This window comes from Eleutherodactylus coqui, chromosome 9 (genome assembly GCF_035609145.1).
Source record: "Eleutherodactylus coqui strain aEleCoq1 chromosome 9, aEleCoq1.hap1, whole genome shotgun sequence".
NCBI lineage: Eukaryota > Metazoa > Chordata > Amphibia > Anura > Eleutherodactylidae > Eleutherodactylus > Eleutherodactylus coqui.
Window position 1 is genome coordinate 69,315,980 of NC_089845.1, and position 19,584 is coordinate 69,335,563.

Consider the following 19,584-nt stretch of genomic DNA (forward strand, 5'->3'; position numbering starts at 1 on the left):
TCGTTGTAAAAAGGACAGGGCCACTTCAAAATAGACAGGGTGCAGATTTTGACTCCTTTTTGGATGCAAAATACTGCAGAAATGTCCTCTGCGGAAATTTCTGTGGAAAATTTCTGCAGCATTTCTGCATCCAAAAAGCAGTCAAAATCTGCACGCTGTCTATTTTGAAACAGCCCTGCCCATTTCCACCACATGCAATCATACCTCAGTGATAATAGCGACACCCCACAGCGGCCCCCAGCGTAATAGCGAACCCTACTGTAACAGCGACCCCTCCACAGCAGCCCCCAGCATAACAGCAACCCTCCACAGCAGCCCCCAGCGTAACAGCAACCCCCCCCCCCCCTACATCAGCCCCCAGCGTAATAGCGACCCCCCTCCCCCCAGCACCGGCCCACAGCATAACGGCCACACACACCCCCAGCGTAATAGTGACTTCCCATAGCGGCCTCCCCTCCCCCACTCACAGTTGTGGTGCGCTCTCCTCCTGCAGCTCAGACTCTGCTGCTGTCCTCTATCCCAGCTCTCCCTGCCTCGGCGCTGTCCTCTACGCCGGGGCTGCTGGCCAGGCCCTGCACTGCCTGTGCCGGCGCTCCCAGACTCGCCTCAGTCCTCCGCCCGCAGCCAATCAGTAAGGGGAGCGTGAATCAGGTGTATTATGTCGCCACCCCTTACTTCCGGTGGTGACATAATACACCAGTACCGAGGGCATATTAACGTTTTCCACAACACTTCTGCCCTATTCAGCAATTTCAGCAACCTGCTGCATAGAGCAGAAGTGTTATGGAAAAAGTTAATATGCGCACCGAGGAGACATCGAGGGAGGAGGACACATGCAAGCATACCACAGTGATAATAGTGACACCCCACAGCGGCCCCCAGTGAAATAGATACACCCCACAGCAGCCCCCAGCAATAATAGTGACCCCCAGCAATAAGAGCAACCCTCCCACAGCGGCACCCAGCGTAATAGCGACATACCCCCCCCCCCCCCACGGCCCCCAGCGCAATAGCAACCGCCCGCAGCGTACTAGCGACCCCCCCCCCCCCCCACAGCGGCCCCCAACGATATAACGGCCGCCCCCAGCATAATAGCGACCCCCCACAGCAGCCCCCAGCGTAACAGCGGCCTCCAGCATAACAGCGACATCCCACAGCCGCCCCCAGCGTAACAGCGACCCCCACAGCGGCCCCCAGTGTAATAGCCACCCTGGCCCCCAGTGTAATAGCGAACCCCAGCGTAACAGCGACATCCCACAGCGGCCCCCAGTGTAATTGCGACCCGCCCCTATCGTAATAGCGACCTCCCCCAGCGTAATTGTGACTTCCCATAGCGACCTCGCCTCCCCCACTCACAGTTTTGGTGCGCTCTCCTCCTGCGCCTCAGCCTCTGCCGCTGCTGTCCTCTGTCCCAGCACTCCTTGCCTCGGCGCTGTCCACTACACCGGGGCTGCTGGCCAGGCCCTGTGCTGCCTGTGCCGGCGCTCCCAGACTCGCCTCAGTCCTCCGCCCGCAGCCAATCAGTAAGGGGGGCGTGAATCAGGTGTATTATGGCGCCTTTACTTCCGGTGGTGACATGATACACCAGTACACCGGTAGCCCGCAGTGGAATCCAACCCTGTTCCAGGCCGGTGACCCCTGCATACCTGTCATTTAATCTTCTCTTCTGTACTGCGGATGGTCTACACGGCTCGCCGTCAGACATGCACAGTTCAGATTTTTTTTAAACGCATGCTTTTCCCGCGTCATCGCCTAATGAAGACGCTAGATCCGCGACCTTTCTGCAATGCCAATTGCGGAAGGGCTGCGGGATGGACAGCTTTCATTGACTTTAATGGAAGCCATCCACGCGGAATCCATGCAAAAATAGAGTATGCTGCGATTTTCCGCTCGCAAAAAAAACGCAGCATGCCCTATTTTTGTGCGGACATGCGGATGCTCTATTGGTTTGAATTGGTGCGGAATCTCATTGTGCCTGAGATTGTGCTAGTATTTACAAAGTTATTGCTTCTAAATAATCAAATAGTTTTCATTCTATATTGCAGAAATGGCATCATTTGTTGTCATTCAGTAGCCTTCTTGATTACAATGACAGCTGCACCTGCAGTTACAAGCAATGGCCACTACACTGGGGTCGGAGCCACTATACTGGGGTTGGAGCAGCAGCTTCTGCTCTGACTCCTATGTGTAGTGATGGTGACAGCAGGTGCTTGATCAGCTGAAGTCCGAAACGCCAGACCCTGTCCGGTCAACTATTGAGTCATTCCATTCCAAGTGGTCTAATGCTTCCCACCTTCATATTTCAGATTTTGTTCAAAATTTGTGTATTACATGCCCATGATATCAAAAGAAATGTCCCAAAGTTTTAGGTTCCTACAGCTAATGGTTCCTGAGTTAAACCCCCAAGCTTAATGGCATTGTTAGTTAGTTCTAGTGGTATCGCTGCGTTTGTAATGACCTAGAGAAAAAAATTAGTGCATTATTAAACCACGTCATTAATAAAAATACAAAATACAAAAAAAATGGCAACAATAGCTAATTTTGCCTATCGCAACTTAAAAAAAAACCGAATAGAAAGCGATCAAAACGTCGGATGGATCAAGAATTGGTACCATAAAAAAGTACAACTCGTCCCACAAAAAAAAGCCCTTGTATGGTTATGTGAACGGAAGAATTAAAAAGTTATGGCTCTAGGAATTAGACTATGAAAAAAGGTGCAAAATGGGCTTCGTCACCAAGGGAATTTTAAGCTTTGTGCGCGCATAAAACCCCCCATACTTTGACAGAGATTATAACCACACCATAGGTGGCATTGCAAAATGAAAACTTACTAATCTAATAGAGAAAAATATTCTTTCACATTGTATCAGTAAGAAAAAAATTAAGCTGACTCTTTTATAATTAAGCTTGAAAAGTGATAACTTTTATAATTTTTGTAAACAATGACATATTTGATGGATTGCTGTGAAATGCCTGTAGGTCCTTCAGGAGCTGAAAATCCAGCAGAATAGTGACTGCCACCAGTATAATACATGGTCCAAATATCAGGTTTGTATCATCTTTTGGGTAAATGCTACACTGGCCCAAACCCTGGCTCAAATTTCCTTCTGCATCCTTCGATCAAAGTTTTCAAGCTAGCTTTGGAACCAGAAAAGTTCACAATGTAACCATTAAATGTGGCATAAAACGTTGTGCAGGACCTCCAATTTTTAGCTTTTATGATCACGTAGTTCCAAATTTATTGATAGCTAAAAAATGCCATTTTATTCATTGTTGTTCGCGCTCTTTCAGAAGACCCCCCCTAAACCATTAGCTGTAGTAACCTAAAACTTTGGGAAATTGCTTTTGGACGTGTAATGCGCACATTTTGAACAAAATCTGAGATATGATGGTGGGGTCTTTTTCTTGTTTTAGTTCACTTGACATAGAATGACTCTATTGATAACGTATCCTGAAATTAGGTCCCCCATAGTATTTTGCCTGAGAAAACTCCTTTTAAGAATAATTTCTTAATCTAAGTTTGTGGTACTTGGAGCTCATTTTTTCTGATGCTGAATTTTTAAATCTATTATGTAGACATAGAACAGAAAAATACTGAGGTATAGTTATTACACAGTTTAAATCCGGTTTCTTTTTGCTATTTTATTGCAGCACTGCCACTTTAACAAAAAAAAAGTGGGTGGGGCCTAATGTTAGGTTGCATGGCAGCCTGTCAGATTTACAAGTTATGCCAGAAACTGGCCTAAATTATATCTGATATCTATTCCCGCCCGTGGTTGATGTTGCATATGTACATCCCAAAGATGTGGCAAATGTATGAATAGGTTTCCGCCTCTTAATACATTTGTTGCATTTCATGCCAGAGCAAACATTAATTAGACTCGCATATAAAATGCTGGTGTAAGTAAGTCTTCCGCAGTGTGCTGGCCTGCTGCCACTAGAGGCAGTGTGCTGTGCTTTTTAGAGTTGGGTGTATAATAGAATGCAGTATGCTCCCTCTAGTGGTAGTTGCTAGAACCAGCCTGTTAACTAGGCGTTTATATGAGTATGTATAGAAATAATGTCTATAATTTGCTTACGCAGTAAACATTCTACTAAAAAATGTCAAACTACCAGTCACAATAAGATGCCAATGACAACCTTGCAAAATGCACCTAAAGAGTGAAACAGATATCCAACAAGTTCAAGCAAATAAGCAGCAACATATATAGATGGACAGTTGTGTGTCCTGCCCATTATGTGAATAGCTGGTTGCTGCTGTAAAAGCATCTCTAGATGCTCAGAACAGATGACCGCCCCCACAGTAGAAGTAAAAAAAATATACAATCTGAAATTAAAATGGAAAATGTTTTACTATAGTTTTCTAATTAGTAAAAATTATAGGTCACATATATTCTCTATAAAGTGTTCTTACCTCCAAGACCCCCACTTACATAGAGAAGGGGGGATCCCCGAACTAACTGATGAAATGTCCTCCGCATCCTGGCGGGGTATGAACCTCTTAAGGACCAGAGTCTTTTGTTCGTAAGGGCCAAACACTTCTAGGATTTTACCCATGTTGTGGTTTTACTGCCCTATTTTTTTTTTTCTTTCAGGTACCAAAAGGATTTTATTTTTGTTGCATTTTGTTTATCGTCTTATTAGGGGTAAAAAACATATATAGTTTTTAAAATTAATATATTTATGCTAAAATAAAGTACAGGAATGGGCCCCTTATTTTTTTCCGACATTTTGATATATAATTTGTATAGTCCCGGATTACAGGGTGCATATGGCGGCAGTTTAGGCTGGTCTTTTTCTTGATTATGGCCATAAATGTCAATGATGGGGAATACCCCTTTAAGATTCCGATTATTATCTGATTGCACTAACTGCATTTTATGAAGTGTTGGTCCCTAATATGGCTGTCACTTATGTCCTCTGAACAATCAGTAGACCTGGTGCCCTTCTGCCCTGTAGTTCTGTGCTCCAGATGAAGGCCGATTGTACGTATGCACCAATATATTAGCAATAAAAGTGCTGCTTAAATACAAAGCTGCATCTTATGAAGCAAATTTCTAAAACAGGTGTCTAAAATAACATTAGCGCTTAATAATGTGTTGATGTTTTGGAATCTAAGGGAACCAATCTCTATCCGCATCTCCCATCTCTTTCAAAGCTGTACGCTTTCTAGAAATGTCACCATCTGCTTCTATTGTGTGAGCTAAATTTGCAGAGTGTAAACTGAGAATTATGGAATACGTAATTACAGTGTAAACTGCAGTTAACTCTTGCTGCATCACACGGCTTGTTTTATCTTGTAGAACAAGTAGACTTCAATTTTCGCCAACGTTTGCGAAGGTGTTGATTATAAGAGAACAAATGCAATTTTTATTATGTATGTACTACCAAAATGCTCTTTTGTTGTCTATATGTTTATGGTGGATTGTTTTTGAAAAAAAAAAAGGAAGTAAAGGAAAAAAAATAATATCCAAAGTAACTAATTAATCTAATAGAGAATGTAAATTCTGCTTGACCAGCTGTGACCTCATATACTACTCATCAAATGCGTGAGCTTCCAAACCGACAAATGAGAGCCGGTCTCTAGTACTTGGCTCATAGGTGTGAGAACTACTTTTTCAGTTAAAATGGATTCCCTTAGTTTTGATAACCGATCTGAAGTTCCTATAAGTCGTGGAAAACCCTCTTATGTGCATGATTTAGCTTAGTTTAATGTGTTTTCATACTTCCTTTAACTTCCTAACTGTCACATTGAAACCCTATCAAAAATGTCACTTTTTCATTGTCAATTTTGAATTTATGTCTCGTAGATAAATTTTGTGTAGAACTCAAATTGTCTTAAAGGGGTTTTCCTTCCAATTTTATTGATTTTATATGTGTTTGAGCCTCCCGTGACCAAAACTTTATAGAATAAATATAGAATTGTAGAGTTGGAAGGACCTTCAGAGTTATTCAGTCCAACCCCCTACTCAATAAAGGATTTCCTAAATTATCCCACACAGATGTTTGTCCAGCCTTTGTTTGAACACTTCCATTGAAAGAGAACTCACCACCTCCCGTGGTAACCTGTTCCACTCATTGATCACCCTCACTGTCAGAAAGTTTATTTCTAATATCTAATCTATTTCCTCCTTTTCAGTTTCATCACATTGCTTCTAGTCTTTCCTTGTGCAAATGAGAATAAGGCTAGGGAAGAAGATGGCTAAAAGGTTGAAGGAGTGTTTAGACTAGGGACTGGAGAGGAGGAAACCAAAAAGAGAGAGGGAGATGGTGTAGACAGTGACCTGGGACTAAGTAAGGAAATAGGAGTGGAGCAGTTGGTGGGGTTAGAACTGGGAGAATAGTTAATAATGATACACTTTTAAAATAAAAAATAACCAAAATCTTCTAAACTATATTGGGACTAATGCTAGAAGTGACTAATAAAGGTGACGAACTGTAAGTAATGTCTGAGGCAAATAGCTGAAGCAGCAAATCACAATGAGGTAAGTATTATGGGAGAGTTTATCTGGATATAAACTGGGAAGCCAAAATCTGTGGATCTCATAAAGGTTTCTGTCAATAGCTAAAGATCATTGCCTTACCCAATTTGTTCAAGAACCAACTAGTAGGATGGACATTTTGGACTTAATATTAACCAACAGACCTGATAGACAAACAGGGGTGCAAGTTGGGGGGCACCTGGCAAATGGTGACTATAATATAATTTCCACTTATCTTTCAAAAGATAGTTTTATCGGGAATCTACAAAAATACTAAACTTTAGGAAGGCAAAGTTTGATCAGCTCACAGATCAGCTTAACCCTTTCAAATCCACTGTCTGACCTCTGAAGACATGATTTAAGGCTGTACAGCTCCGATGTTGGAAGACGCCCGTCGGGGTTCTCTTACTGTATATTGCAGCCTCTCTGCTGTCAGAGCCTATCCAACGTGTCACCTCATGCAGTACTGGCTTTTGCCAGCATATAGCGCCGTTGTATAATGGCAGAAAAAGAGTAAGCCCCCTAGGAAAACCAGGATACAAATTGGATTGGAAAGGGTTAATATTATTGATTAGGATAATGTCCTCAAAAATAAGAATACAGACAGTAAATGCGAAATGCTAAAAAAAATCTTAAATGCCTACTGTGAGAAGTAAAAAAGGGTTAGGAATAGGAGAAAATCAATCTGGCACAACAAAGATGTAAAGAGGACAATAAATAGCAAAAAGAAAGTGTTTAAATTACTAAAACTAGAAGGCAGTAAAGAAGTACTAAAAACCTGTAAGAGAAGAAAAAATGAGGATAAAAGCAGGAAAGGTGGAGACAGAGAAACTTACTGCCAAGGAAAGTTAAACTAACCATAAACTGTTCTTAAGTTATATAACTAGTAAAAAGCTTTGTTGGCGCTTTAATAAATAATGTAGGAAAAAATTGTAGAAAGCTATGAGGAGAAAGCAAATCTAATAGATAGTTTTGTTCTTTTTCTCCAAAGTATTCACAGAAGAAAATAAAATGTTAGATGCGTTGGAGTGATAAAGTCAACTAAATCTCCACTAAATGTCACTAGTTTAACCTAGGAAGTGTAGAGCTGCCTTTAACCTGATACAATGCCTCCTGCTGCAACAGCGGGGGTGCATCAGGACAGCAACCCCCACTGTTAACTCCTTACACACTGTGATCTATGTAAATAGCAATATGTAGAGGGCTCATAGAGGGAGCGCGCACCCCCTGCGACGTCATCGGACCCCCACGATCTAATTGTGGAGGGCCGACAGGTCGCAATGGCAGCAGGACACCAGCTACAGGTGTCCTGCTTTGCCATTGCCTATGATCGCTATTACTAGTGATAAGGCATTGCAGGACAGGAGTCCTGCAATGCTTTATCATAGTGATCATAGGTGTTATGGTACAAGTCCCATACAGGGACATAAAAAGCTTAAAAAAAACATAAAAATAGTCAGAAAAAAAGAAAAATGTTTTAAAAAAAACATTTTTTACACCCTATTAGTGTAAAACAAATGAAATCCTACATATTTGGTACCGCCATTTCCATAACGACTCGAACAGCAAATTGAACACACTTTTTATCCTGCACGGCAAAAGTCATTTGAGAAAAAAACCTAAAAAACTGAGGCAAAATGCTTATTTTTTCATTTTGCATCCTAAAAACCACAAACAAATTGATCAAAAACGCAGTATGCACCCCAAAATGGTACCCATTAAAACTACAGCTGCAAGTCCTCACACAGCTACATTCACTGAAAAATAAAAAAAGTTATAGGACTTTGAATGCAGCCATTTAGAAAAAAATATAATTTCCGGGAAAAGGGTTTTTATTGCGGAAAAGTGAAAAAACCTAAGAATATATATATATTTTAGTATCATTGTAAGCATACTAACCTGCACAAAAGAAAAAAACAATGGCAGAATTGATGTGTTTTCTTTCCCTGCTATCATAAAAAAATGAATAACATTTTTACAAAATAGTCTATGTACCCAAAAAGGACACCAATACAAACTACAGTTCGCCATGCTACAAACAAGCCCTTATACGGCCGTATCGACGAAAACTAAAAAAGTTATGGCTTTTGAATTGTGGAGATGAAAATACCCCCAAAATCGTTGTGTCCTTATGCTCAAAATAGGCCATGTCCTTAAGGGGTTAAAGAGATTAAAATGGACAAATCGCCAGGTCCTAATGACATACAACCCCGGGTTCTAAGGGAAATGAGCGATGTAATAGAGACAGATCATTGTTTCTTATATTTAGGGACTCTATAGTGACAGGCGTCTGTTCCACTGGATTGGCGCATAAGCAATGTGGTGCCGTTATTCAAAAATAGGTCGAAAACTGAACCCGGAGTCTCGGTAAGTCTTACTTCTATCATGGGTAAAATATTTGGAGGGTTTCTAAGAGATGCTATCCTGGAGTACCTCAAGGATAATAGCTGTATAACTCAATATCAGCAGGGGCTTATGATGGGTAACTCCTGTCCAACCAATTTGATCAGCTTCTGTTTGGAGGTGCGTTCTAGACTGGATCATGGAAAGTCATTGGATCTTATGTATCTGGACTTTTCCGAAGCGTTTAATACTGTACCGCATATTAAATGAGAATGCTTGGTTTGGGCGAGAATGTATGTAAGTGGTAATTAACTGGCTTAATTATAGATAGCAGAGGGTGGTTATTAATGGTACATACTCTGATTAGGCTACCATTATTAGTGGCGTACCACAGGGGTCAGTATTCGACCCTATTCTTTTTAATATATTTATATTTGGTAGAAAGACTACACAGTAAAACCTCAATATTTGTAGATGATACAAAACGGTTAAGGCCGGGCTCTCACGGGTGGACTGGATTCCGCATGCGGGAGGCCCACAACAGATTCCAGCTGTGAGCCCAACCTGTATTGCAGATGATCGAGGTGGATCGCCAATGACACAGGTACCCACAGTACATTTTCAATGTTAATTGCGTATGGGCTGCGGGTTGGACTGCCTCCATTGAGTTCAATGGAGGCCATCCGCACAAAAATAGAGCATGCTGCGATTCTTTTTTTTTTCCCCTCCGCCCACAGAATACACAATTCATATCTGCGAGTGTGAGCAAAAATACTTGCTTTTCAATGCCTGCATTTGCTGTGAATGCCAAAAACGGATTAGACAATTTGAATCCGACCATGTGAGCCCGGCCTAAAGTAATTACCACAAAAGAGAACAGAATGTGGTTGCAAGTGGATCTGGATAAGTTAGGGGCTTGGGCAGAAAAATTGCAAATGAGGCTTAAGGCTACCTACACAGCCTTGAAGTCAATAAAAAACGTCTGTCCCGCGGCCATTCTGCATCTATAAGAGCCCCCCAGTTACAGGGAAAACATCCTCTTGTAGTAACAATGGTCACTAGCAGAGCTGATCGGGGTCTGCTAGAACCCTTTAGCTCTGCTGTGCCAGGGAATCCCAGCGATCACGTGACTGCCACGCCTGTAGTAGAAGAAACACTTCCACTTTCACTCTTTAGTACATAGCACTCACTGAGCGCTGTGTACTAAAAAAAGGAGGAGGCAGAATGGGGTTAAAAAACCACTTCTCCCTCCTCCTGCGGGTTCTCAGCTGTGACGAACAGCTGACAACCCGACCTGCTTCTGATTGATTGCAGGGGCTTTAATCCCCTGCCGTATTTTTACTATTGGTTGGGATTAAATCTCAGGACCAAGCGCCGTAAATTTACTGTGCTTGGTCATTAATGGCTTAAACATGTCACATGGGCTTTTAATGTGGAAGTCATCATAGGGTTTACAGAATGTCATCAGTGAAGGCCCTGTCAGGCCTTCTATTGGTGTCAACAGCCCATATTTCCGCTGCAACGCTTGTAAACCGAAGATTGGAGCACTGGAAGAGCATTGGCTAGGGAGCATCGTAGCAGGAAGTGAGTATACAATGTTTATTTTTTATGTACATACTCTCCCAATTCCCCCTACCCCTACTAAATTTATTTTACAGGTTATTTACCGTTATGACAACATCAAATTTTATAGACCTTTTATTATGTTTTATTACTTTTCTACAATGTAAAAACTTTTGTGTTTTGTTTTTTTTCTACAAAGCCTTTTTGTGTCACCACATTCCAAGACCCCAGCATTTTTATTTTTCCACTGACAGAACAGTATGAGGCTTTAGTTTTTTAGGATGACCTGTAGTTTTTATTGATAACTTTTTTTTATTACATGCGTTTTGTTTTTTTTTTATTTTGTTTTTTAAAAAAATGTTATTCTTGTTTAAGGGTGTCTTCACACCTGCGATCGTGAATTCGTTGCATTTTTTAATGGAAATGTCAATAGGAGTTTTCAATGTTAAAAATGCCTCACACAAAAATCACAAGTTTGTGATTTGCGATTTTTGTGCAATGCATTTTTAACATTAGAAAGTCTTATTGACATTTGCATTAAAAAAAGCAGCGATATCGCAAGTGTGAAGACACCCTTAAGGCTCCTTTCCACTGGCGAGGTAATCGCACGTTTTCAGCGCGATGCAAGAGTGCGAGCTCTCGCAGGAAAGTCCCACACATGTTGTTCTATGACAGCCTTTCCACTAGTGATGTTTAAGGGCAAGCTGCGATGCGAGGATTAAAAATCGCAGCAGGGGGATTGTTTCAGCGTTTTGCATTTTTCTATTGACCATACAGTGTAAGTGCAAAACAGATTCTCGCATCGCAATGCAAAAGCTTGCGAGTTTGCAGCGTTGCGATGCGATTTTAACAGTGCGATTTTCTCGCAGCTATATCGCTATCGCCAGTGGAAAGGAGCCCTTAGGGAAGTGGGATGAACAGATACTGCTATGTTGGCATTTTCTTTTTATTTATTTTTTTTTATACTGAATTTAGTGTGCAGGGTTAATGTAATATTTTATGGTACGGGATGTTGTGTACACAGATATGACCGCTACAAATTCAGTATTTTTGACCTTCCTGTAAGTGGCTGCAGCTCTGGTTTGTTGGTGCTATCCACATTCCTTTAGTGTCATTTTAAATCCAAGATTTGGTGGCTAGAAAATGACACAAAAAGTACGTTGGCAGCACTAAGACTGGGTTCACACTGGGCGGATTCGCCCAGAAATCTCGTCCACACGGGACGGCAAAGCCGGCAGAAGCCAGCGCTGCGCCACGGATTCGCTGGCTGCAGCATGTTGATTTTTTTTCTTCTTCCGCTGCAGCCGCGCTCCCCTCTATTGGAGCGCCGGCCAAAGCGTGCGTCGCTTCAAAACCCGCGGCTAAGTGCCACAGGTTTTTTAAGCAGCAGATTCCCGGCGGAAGTCTCAGTTTTTCGCTGCGGCCAAACTGCGAGATCTGTGCCCGGTATCCGCCCAGTGTGAACCCAGCCTTACTGTACTGGAGCTACAGCCATTTGAAGTAGAACAGGCTTAGTTTGTCCAAAGCTGTAATGTCCTTTTCCTGTAGGACAAGCTCTGTTCGTGATCAATTCTAGTGGGGTTAAAGAGGTCTGACATGGTGCCATGGCCACCCTTAAGGGGGTATTCTTCTCTCAGGCAGCCAACCTGACTTGTTTCACCATGCCCAGTCAGCCTATGAAATCAAGCTGTGAGTAGTGTCTTGGTTTACCTAAAAAGTGAAGAATAATGAGCTGCATTTTTTCTGAATTTCTAAAGTTATGGGAAATGCGCAGCTTGCCATGCTGCTCCTTTTATGCAATTCCATTCTATGGATGTTAAATGGGTTGTGCATCAGACTGATTGCATGTATGCACCAATATATATTCGAGATTAAAGTGCAGTTTAGGAAATACAAAACTGCAACTATTAAAGCAAATTTCTAAAACCAAGTGAATAAATTGACCACTACCCGTAAGTGATTTGGCCGGGGAAAGCCACCGTCAGCCAGGCATTTCCCCTGCAACAGTCATTGCAGGATGTCCATTCATACAATAATACAATGCTGTCATACAAGGAGACCTCCAAGTGTCCGCGAATGTGAGCCAGTCGTACAGAGGAAGAGGGTGGGAGGCTGAGTGGAAGACCATTGTGCTCTTGATACAACCTTTTTTTGGAAACCGCATGGCCAACCCTCACACTCTTTTTGCAGTAAGAAGGGTCAAGGTCATTCTTTTTGAAGTGAATTCTTCTAATATTGTAGGTTTTATGGGAAACTAATGCTGAAGTCTATCTTATTTTACCTTGCAGTTGACTTGAATATACTTGATTGCTGCCTAGAATGGCGGACTGTAATGTCGGATTACTGTCAGGAAGTCTTGAAAGCCGTTTTTGTGTCATGTCTGAGAACCCTTTAGAAACATACTGATATTTCTCGATCATAGTGGTGTCTGTTATTAGGAGGTTTAAGCTTTGTGCTATAGATTTAATGCCCTTTTAAGTATTTAAATCAACAGTGATTTATCCAGCTGATCCTAGGAAGAGACTTTCTTTAAATCCGGTGTACCCAGTGAACTGAAACGACTAAAGACCTGTGTGTTTTAATATCTTGCTTTAAACTTGTTAGATTTTCAGTACATATGCTGTACTTTGTATATAAAATGCACAAGTTAGGTATATTCTTTCCAATAGTGCTATTCTGTTGTATCGGGAAACTTGTTGGAATCTCTTCTATTTCTGTAGCCTTAGATTGTGATATTTATCCTGTACTATCCAAGGGTGACAGATGTTACATGAGGATAAATACTTCTTGCTTGGAGATTAGTCTATACTAATATGAGTATAAAAGAGATTATAATAGCTATAATGTGTTTGTTGCAAATCTCTTAGTGCCCAGCTGCTGTGAGGTCCTATCGTGCAGCCTTTACATAGACTTATAGCTAGATATACAACTAACTATACATCTATAGAGCGGACTGACAAAAGTTAGATTTCGTTGCTGGAGAAAAATACTGATGTCCTTCAACGAGTTTATAAGTTGAGTTAGCATGGGCAAATATTAGCCATATCACCTAGCTTATGTACAGTATTTTTGGTGTCTACAGAGGAAGAAAATAATCGTCCTGGACAAGACAACACGTTGATAGACTTGAGTTCATATGCAGTAACTTTAACCTTTTAAGAGGCTTTAATAGAGTTACTAGGGTGATTACTATGATGAATAAAGGGACTGCTGCCGGGAAAATGTAACTTTATGTGCTGGCCATTAAAATCAATGGCAGTTCATGTAATGTATGGACGTGCCCTTTTAGGGTGATTGGACATAAATTGTCCTTTTTTAGATAGAGATAGATATATATCATAATTAACAGGGTGGGAGTCTTACTTGCCTGCATCGAGCTACTCTGAGTTAGTGAACATCACCCTGGTAACTTTGAGAACTGACTGTTTTGACCAGTCCCTCAGTACTCGCATGATTTCTAGAAACTATCTTATAAAGTGTAGGGCTGTCCGAGTTGTTTATGGAGCAACACTTTTCGGTGCTTCCTCTTTCTCTTGACCTGATAAGCACTGTCTGGTCAGATATAAAGTTCAGATAATTGGTCAATACCAGTTGTTTAAGGCCTCGGTCACGGTCGTTTTTTCCCGCGATTTGCGGATCGCATGACGGATGCGTGACCGGGGCCGAAAAATCGCCCGCAAAAACTGCTCCTAGCCGCGTTTCATTAGAAATGGTCCGGAGCTGTCCAGCGCATTGAATTCAATGGAGCCGGCAATACAGTCGGCTCCATTGAAAGCAATGGGCTGCGGGCGATCTCACGATGAATTTTCGGGAAGGGCTTAAAAATATAAGCCCTTCCCTGAAATTCATCCAGAAATGTGTAAAAACAAAAAATATATATATACTCACCCGGTCCAGGCAGACGGAGTTCAGCCGCGGCCGGCGGCAGTTCTCCTGAACTGCTCTCTGTAGTATTCAGCAGCCGGGGATTTAAAATCCCCGCCTGCTGAATGAGCTGCCTCTGATTGGTCACAGCCTCACCAATCAGAGGCAGCTCTCACTTATCCATTCATGAATGGGTGAGTGAGTGCTGCCTCTGATTGGCTCAGCGCAGGGACCAATCAGGGGCAGCTCTAAGCTGTCATTCAGGGAAGGATGAATTTCAGGGAAGGGCTTATATTTTTAAGCCCTTCCTGAAAATTCATCGTGCGATTGCCGGCAGCCCATTGCTTTCAGTGGAGCCGGCTGTATTGCCGGCTCCATTGAATTCAATGGGCAAACATCATTCTGTAACAGCTGTGGCAGAGGAGAATGATTTGTCTACTATATGTTCTCAATGGGGTCGGCGCTGCTGCCGCCGGCCCCATTGAGCGCATATAGAGAAGAGAACAGGAATCGCAGATTGCAGATAGGTGCGATCTGCGATTTCTGTTCTATAATTCATCGGACGAGCGCATAAAAAGCGCTCATGTGTCCGATACCATTGCAAAGCAATGGTTCTCTAAGATCACAGATCGCATGCGCAGGTCGCACGGAAAATCGTCCGTGTGACCGAGGCCTAAGCCTGTAAAACTATGATGCTACGGTAGGAGTAATGATATTCTCTGAGCTCTTAAACTGGTTATCCAACCTGAAAAAAATGGAAACAGCTGTCATCGGTACACCACTTAAAAAAAAAAACTGTGTTCCCCTTTTTTTTCCCCCGGTTGATCTACCGCTAAAGCTTTGAACATCCCTCGACGGTCTCTATTTTGAAGTGGGCAGCAGTGACCTTTCGTTCTGCTCATAACCGCTGCAGCCAATTGGTGGCTGCGACTGTCACATTGTGTACTGATATCGGGACTCTCATTGTTGAACTGTAATGCCAGAACTACAGCACATTATTGCTGAGGCTAGTGATTTGCTTTCTGGTCACATGCTAGCCTCTTGTAAACAATCAGGAGTAGGTCAAAAGCTGGCTCTTCAGGGGAAAATAGGTGTAAGAACTGGTTCTCTTTAGTTTTATACCATGGCAGTTTTGTTTTTGTTTAAACTTTTTATCTTTTCCTACTTGAAGTATATTTTGTGTTTAGCGGACTAAGACATGGAGCCTCTTTAAATCTGGAATTCTTGTACTGCTTGTCTGTCCATATGAATGTATTCTACTCTGTAATCTTATACATTCTTTCCACATGCAGGCATTGCTTCGGAATTTGGGGTGCGTGGATTTCCAACTATAAAATTGTGAGTATTCCTTAATAGAGTTCCAAAGAATTCCAACATGGCAACCCTTACTATTATGCCCCCCCTCCTTTTTTTAATTTACTCCACTTTCAAAAAATCAAAACTCTTCTTGTTTTTCCATCGACATAGCTGACTGAGGAGTTGTTTTTTAGTCAATGGTATCATATAACGTAGCAAGAAAATTTAAAAAAACTTCCAAGTATAGTGGATTGGGAAAAAACACAGTTCTGCCATCTTTTTTTTTTTTTGGAGGGGGGGGGGTCTCTTGTATTTATGGAGTGTAGACTGTGGCAGAAATGATATAACTTTAATCTGTGGGTCGGTAGAATTACAAAGATACCAAATTTATTTTTTCCTTTTTTGCTGTACTGCATTTTAAAACCTACTTTTATTTCTTTCCAAAGATATTTTATTTTCTGCTGCCATCATCTGACGGCCATCATTTTATTTTTCTTTCAACATATTTGTGGCCTCTTTTTCAGTGGGATGTCCTGTCTGTAGTTTCTACTGAATGGTTTGGAGTTCATATGACCTTTTGATCGCTTTGATTACATTTTTTCTTGGAGACGAGATGAACAAAAAAGAGCAAGTTTGGCATTGTGTATTTTTCTTTTTCTGACGACATTTATCAAAGTAATGCACTATTTATTCTGCATGGTTAATCAGACTTTTACATATTCAGTAATACCCAATATATATTTTTTTACATGTATGAAAAGGTTTTTTTTTTACTTTTTATTTTTTCTCATAAGAAGTAAAACATGACCGCATTTAAAATGTGGCGAAAAACAAAATCGTGAACTTTTTTTTTTTTGCAGATTGACATTTCAGTTTGAAATGTGAAAGGCTGTTCTATCACTGAGTAATAACTGTTCTAAGTAATAGAATGGGTCGATAATATTTGAATATGAATGTCACATTGTATCTAGTGAATATGGCCAGAACTTACGGCCTTTATGGCAAGCCACAAAGCAAGAGGTCGAGAGCCACTTATTGGGGACCAATGCAATAGAAGAATTGTTCATTGGAGTATTTATTTTTTTAACTAGCTGAAAAGGTTATATATATTAATATCTAAAGTTTATTTTACATAGGTTGTACAGAATAAAATTAAATAACCTTTTACAATGTAAGCCAATTATAAATTATGTGCCTAGACAAGGAAGAAATGGCCTTTAAAAAAAAAACGTGTTTTCAATAAGTATTTGAAGTCTTGCACAGAATAATTATCTGTTTATACAACTCCAATTCCAAAAATAGTTCGGACATTGTATAAAATGCAAATAAATGTTAAGGAAATCATATCATAGAATCATAGAATGGTAGAGGTGGAAGGGACCTCCAGGGTCATCGGGTCCAAGGCTCAGTGCAGGATTTACTGAATCATCCCAGACAGTTAGTATTACAAAGACTTGGAAATCTCATGTAACCATATTTTATGTGCACATATAGAACACATATCAGAAAGTGTAACTTTTTTTTTTAATTAAAAAAAAAATTTTCATTTAGAGTTAATGTGTCTCAAAAAAAGTTGGGAGGGCCATGTCTACCATTGTGTAGCAACCTCTCTTCTCTTTACACCAATGTGTAAATGTCTGAGAGGTGAGGCAACCAATTGCTGGGGTTTAAGGCCGCCTGCAGACGAGCGGGTTGGATCCGGCGGCGAGAATTCTCGCCGCGGGACCCGACCCGAGCGCCTGCAGGGATGAGCGCATACTCATCCACGCCCGGCGGCCCCGGCTCTTTCATGTGCTGGCTGCCGGGTAGCCGGCGCATGCGCAGACCGGAGCCGTCGGCTGCGTGAGTGACGTTTCTGTGCGAGGCTCTGCGAGCCCCGCACAAAAATAGGACATGCCGCGGTTTGTTTGCCGCGCGAGATTTCGCGCGGCCAAACCGCGGCCGTCTGCATAGGATTGCGTTTGTTAACGCAATCCTATGCAGGCTTTGAGCGGCGGAGATCCCGCCGCGGGATTTCCGCTCGTCTGCAGGCGGCCTTAGGAGAGGAATGTTCTTACATTTTTGTCTGATGTAGGATTCTAGCTGCTCAACAGTCCTGGGTGGTCTTTGTGGATTTTCTGTTTCATAATACGCCAAATGGTGAAAGGTCTGGACTGTAGGTGGCCAGCTCAGCGCCCGGACTGCTCTTCTGTGAAGCCATGCTGTTGTGATGGATGCCATATGTGATTTCGCATTGTCTTGCTGAAATATGCTAGGCCTTCTCTGAAAGAGGTGTTGTCTGGATGGGAGCATATGTTCTAAAACCTCTATATACTGCTCAGCAGTGATGGTGCCTTTCAAGATGCGTAAGCTGCACTTGCCGTAGGCACTAATGCGACCCCATACCATTAGACATGCAGGCTTTTAAACTCTGTGTGACAACAAGCTAGATGGTTCCTCTCATCGTGAGTCCACATGCCACTTCATCTGTGTTTTTGAAAAAGAATTTCAAATTTCGATTCATCTGACCACAGAACAGTTTTCCATTTTTCCTCAGTCCATTTTAAATGAGCTTTGGGCCAAAGAAGATGCCGGTGTTTCTAGATTGTGTTGACGTATGGCGGCTTCTTTGCATGATACAGCTTTAAGCTGGATTTTTTCAACTACATGGCAAATTGTGTTCACAGACAATGATTTCTGGAAAGCTCATGCTGTTACATAATCATGCCTGTTTTTATGCAGTAATGCCCGAGGGCCCGTAGATCTTGGCCATCCAATATTGACTGTTGGCATTGTACATTGTAGACATGAATTTCTTCAGAGTCTCTGAATTTGTTGATATTCTGTACTGTAGATGGTGGAATTTTCAGTCTTAGAAAATTGTTCTTCAACGTAAAATTGCAGCCGTTGTTCCACCATGTTTAGACTCCGTTTTTCACGGGTTAGTGAACCTATGACCATCTTTCCTTCTGAGAGATTCTGCCTCTTTAACATGCTTTTTTTATACATAGTCATGTGGCTAGTTCAAGTTGAAAATTGAATCTCCAGCTGTTTTTCATTAGTACTAAAGATGAGCAAGAATACTCCCTATGGGCAATTGCTCGATCGAGCATTGTCCTTAGCGAGTACCTGCCCGCTCGGGAGCAAAGATTTGGCTGCCGGTGGCGGGCGGGGAGCTGCGGGGGAGAGTGCGGAGGAACGGAGGGGAGATCTCTCTCTCCCTCTCTCCCCCCTGCTCCCCCCTGCTCATGGCCGCAACTCACCTGTCACCTGCCCCGGCAGCCGAACCTTTTCTTCCGAGCGGGGAGATGCTCGCTAAGGACAATGCTCGATCGAGCAATTGTCCTTAGCGAGTATGCTCGCTCATCTCTAATTAGTACCACTTACTTTTCCAGTCTTTTGTTAACCTTCTCACAACTTTTTTAAACTGTATTGCTGCCACCATTAAGGTAATTTTTGTAAAAGAAATAGAAAAATGGCTGACTTTCAACTACTGATATGTGCTTTATTGTGAATAAAATATGGTTATACGAGATTTCCAAATCTTTGCAATATTTTTTTCACAACATTTATTTACATTTTACGCTGTGTCCCAACCTTTTTGGAATAGTTGTCCTGTATCTGTTATGCTTTCCTATATATTTAAGTCAGTGCCATGTTGTTTTGCATTCATTTCTGGGTTAAAGATTGAGCTCTTTGCTTTTTAAGAAATGTTTTAATTTTTATTTACTTTTTTAATGCACAGGTTAAAGGGTGATATGGCCTACAACTATCGTGGTCCTAGAACTAAGGAGGATATAATTGAATTTGCAAACAGAGTTGCTGGGTAAGCAAGTAATTTTTTGGGGGGTTAAGTTGTGTACCGTACTGTTTAACTTCTTGACCGCACAAGACATAAGTTTATGACCTGGCATGGTTTTTTTTTTTTAAACGCAAAAGGACTTGTGATTGATAGCCAGCCTCCCGCTGAAACAGTCAGGATCGATGAGAACACTGATCCCCCGCTCTTAACCTCTTAAATACTGCGATCAATGTACATGTAATCATGGGGGGCCAA

At 41.8% G+C, this 19,584-nt stretch overlaps 1 protein-coding gene across 1 annotated transcript in view; it reads left to right on the forward strand.

The window, feature by feature from the left end:
• The window catches only part of TMX3 (thioredoxin related transmembrane protein 3), an 81,275-nt gene that overhangs the window by 30,240 nt on the left and 31,451 nt on the right, over window positions 1-19,584 (forward strand). The window contains exons 5-6 of the mRNA XM_066579500.1: window positions 15,545-15,590; window positions 19,273-19,353. Of these exons, the coding sequence (XP_066435597.1) occupies window positions 15,545-15,590; window positions 19,273-19,353 (127 nt within the window). The remainder of the gene's footprint in view (window positions 1-15,544; window positions 15,591-19,272; window positions 19,354-19,584) is intronic.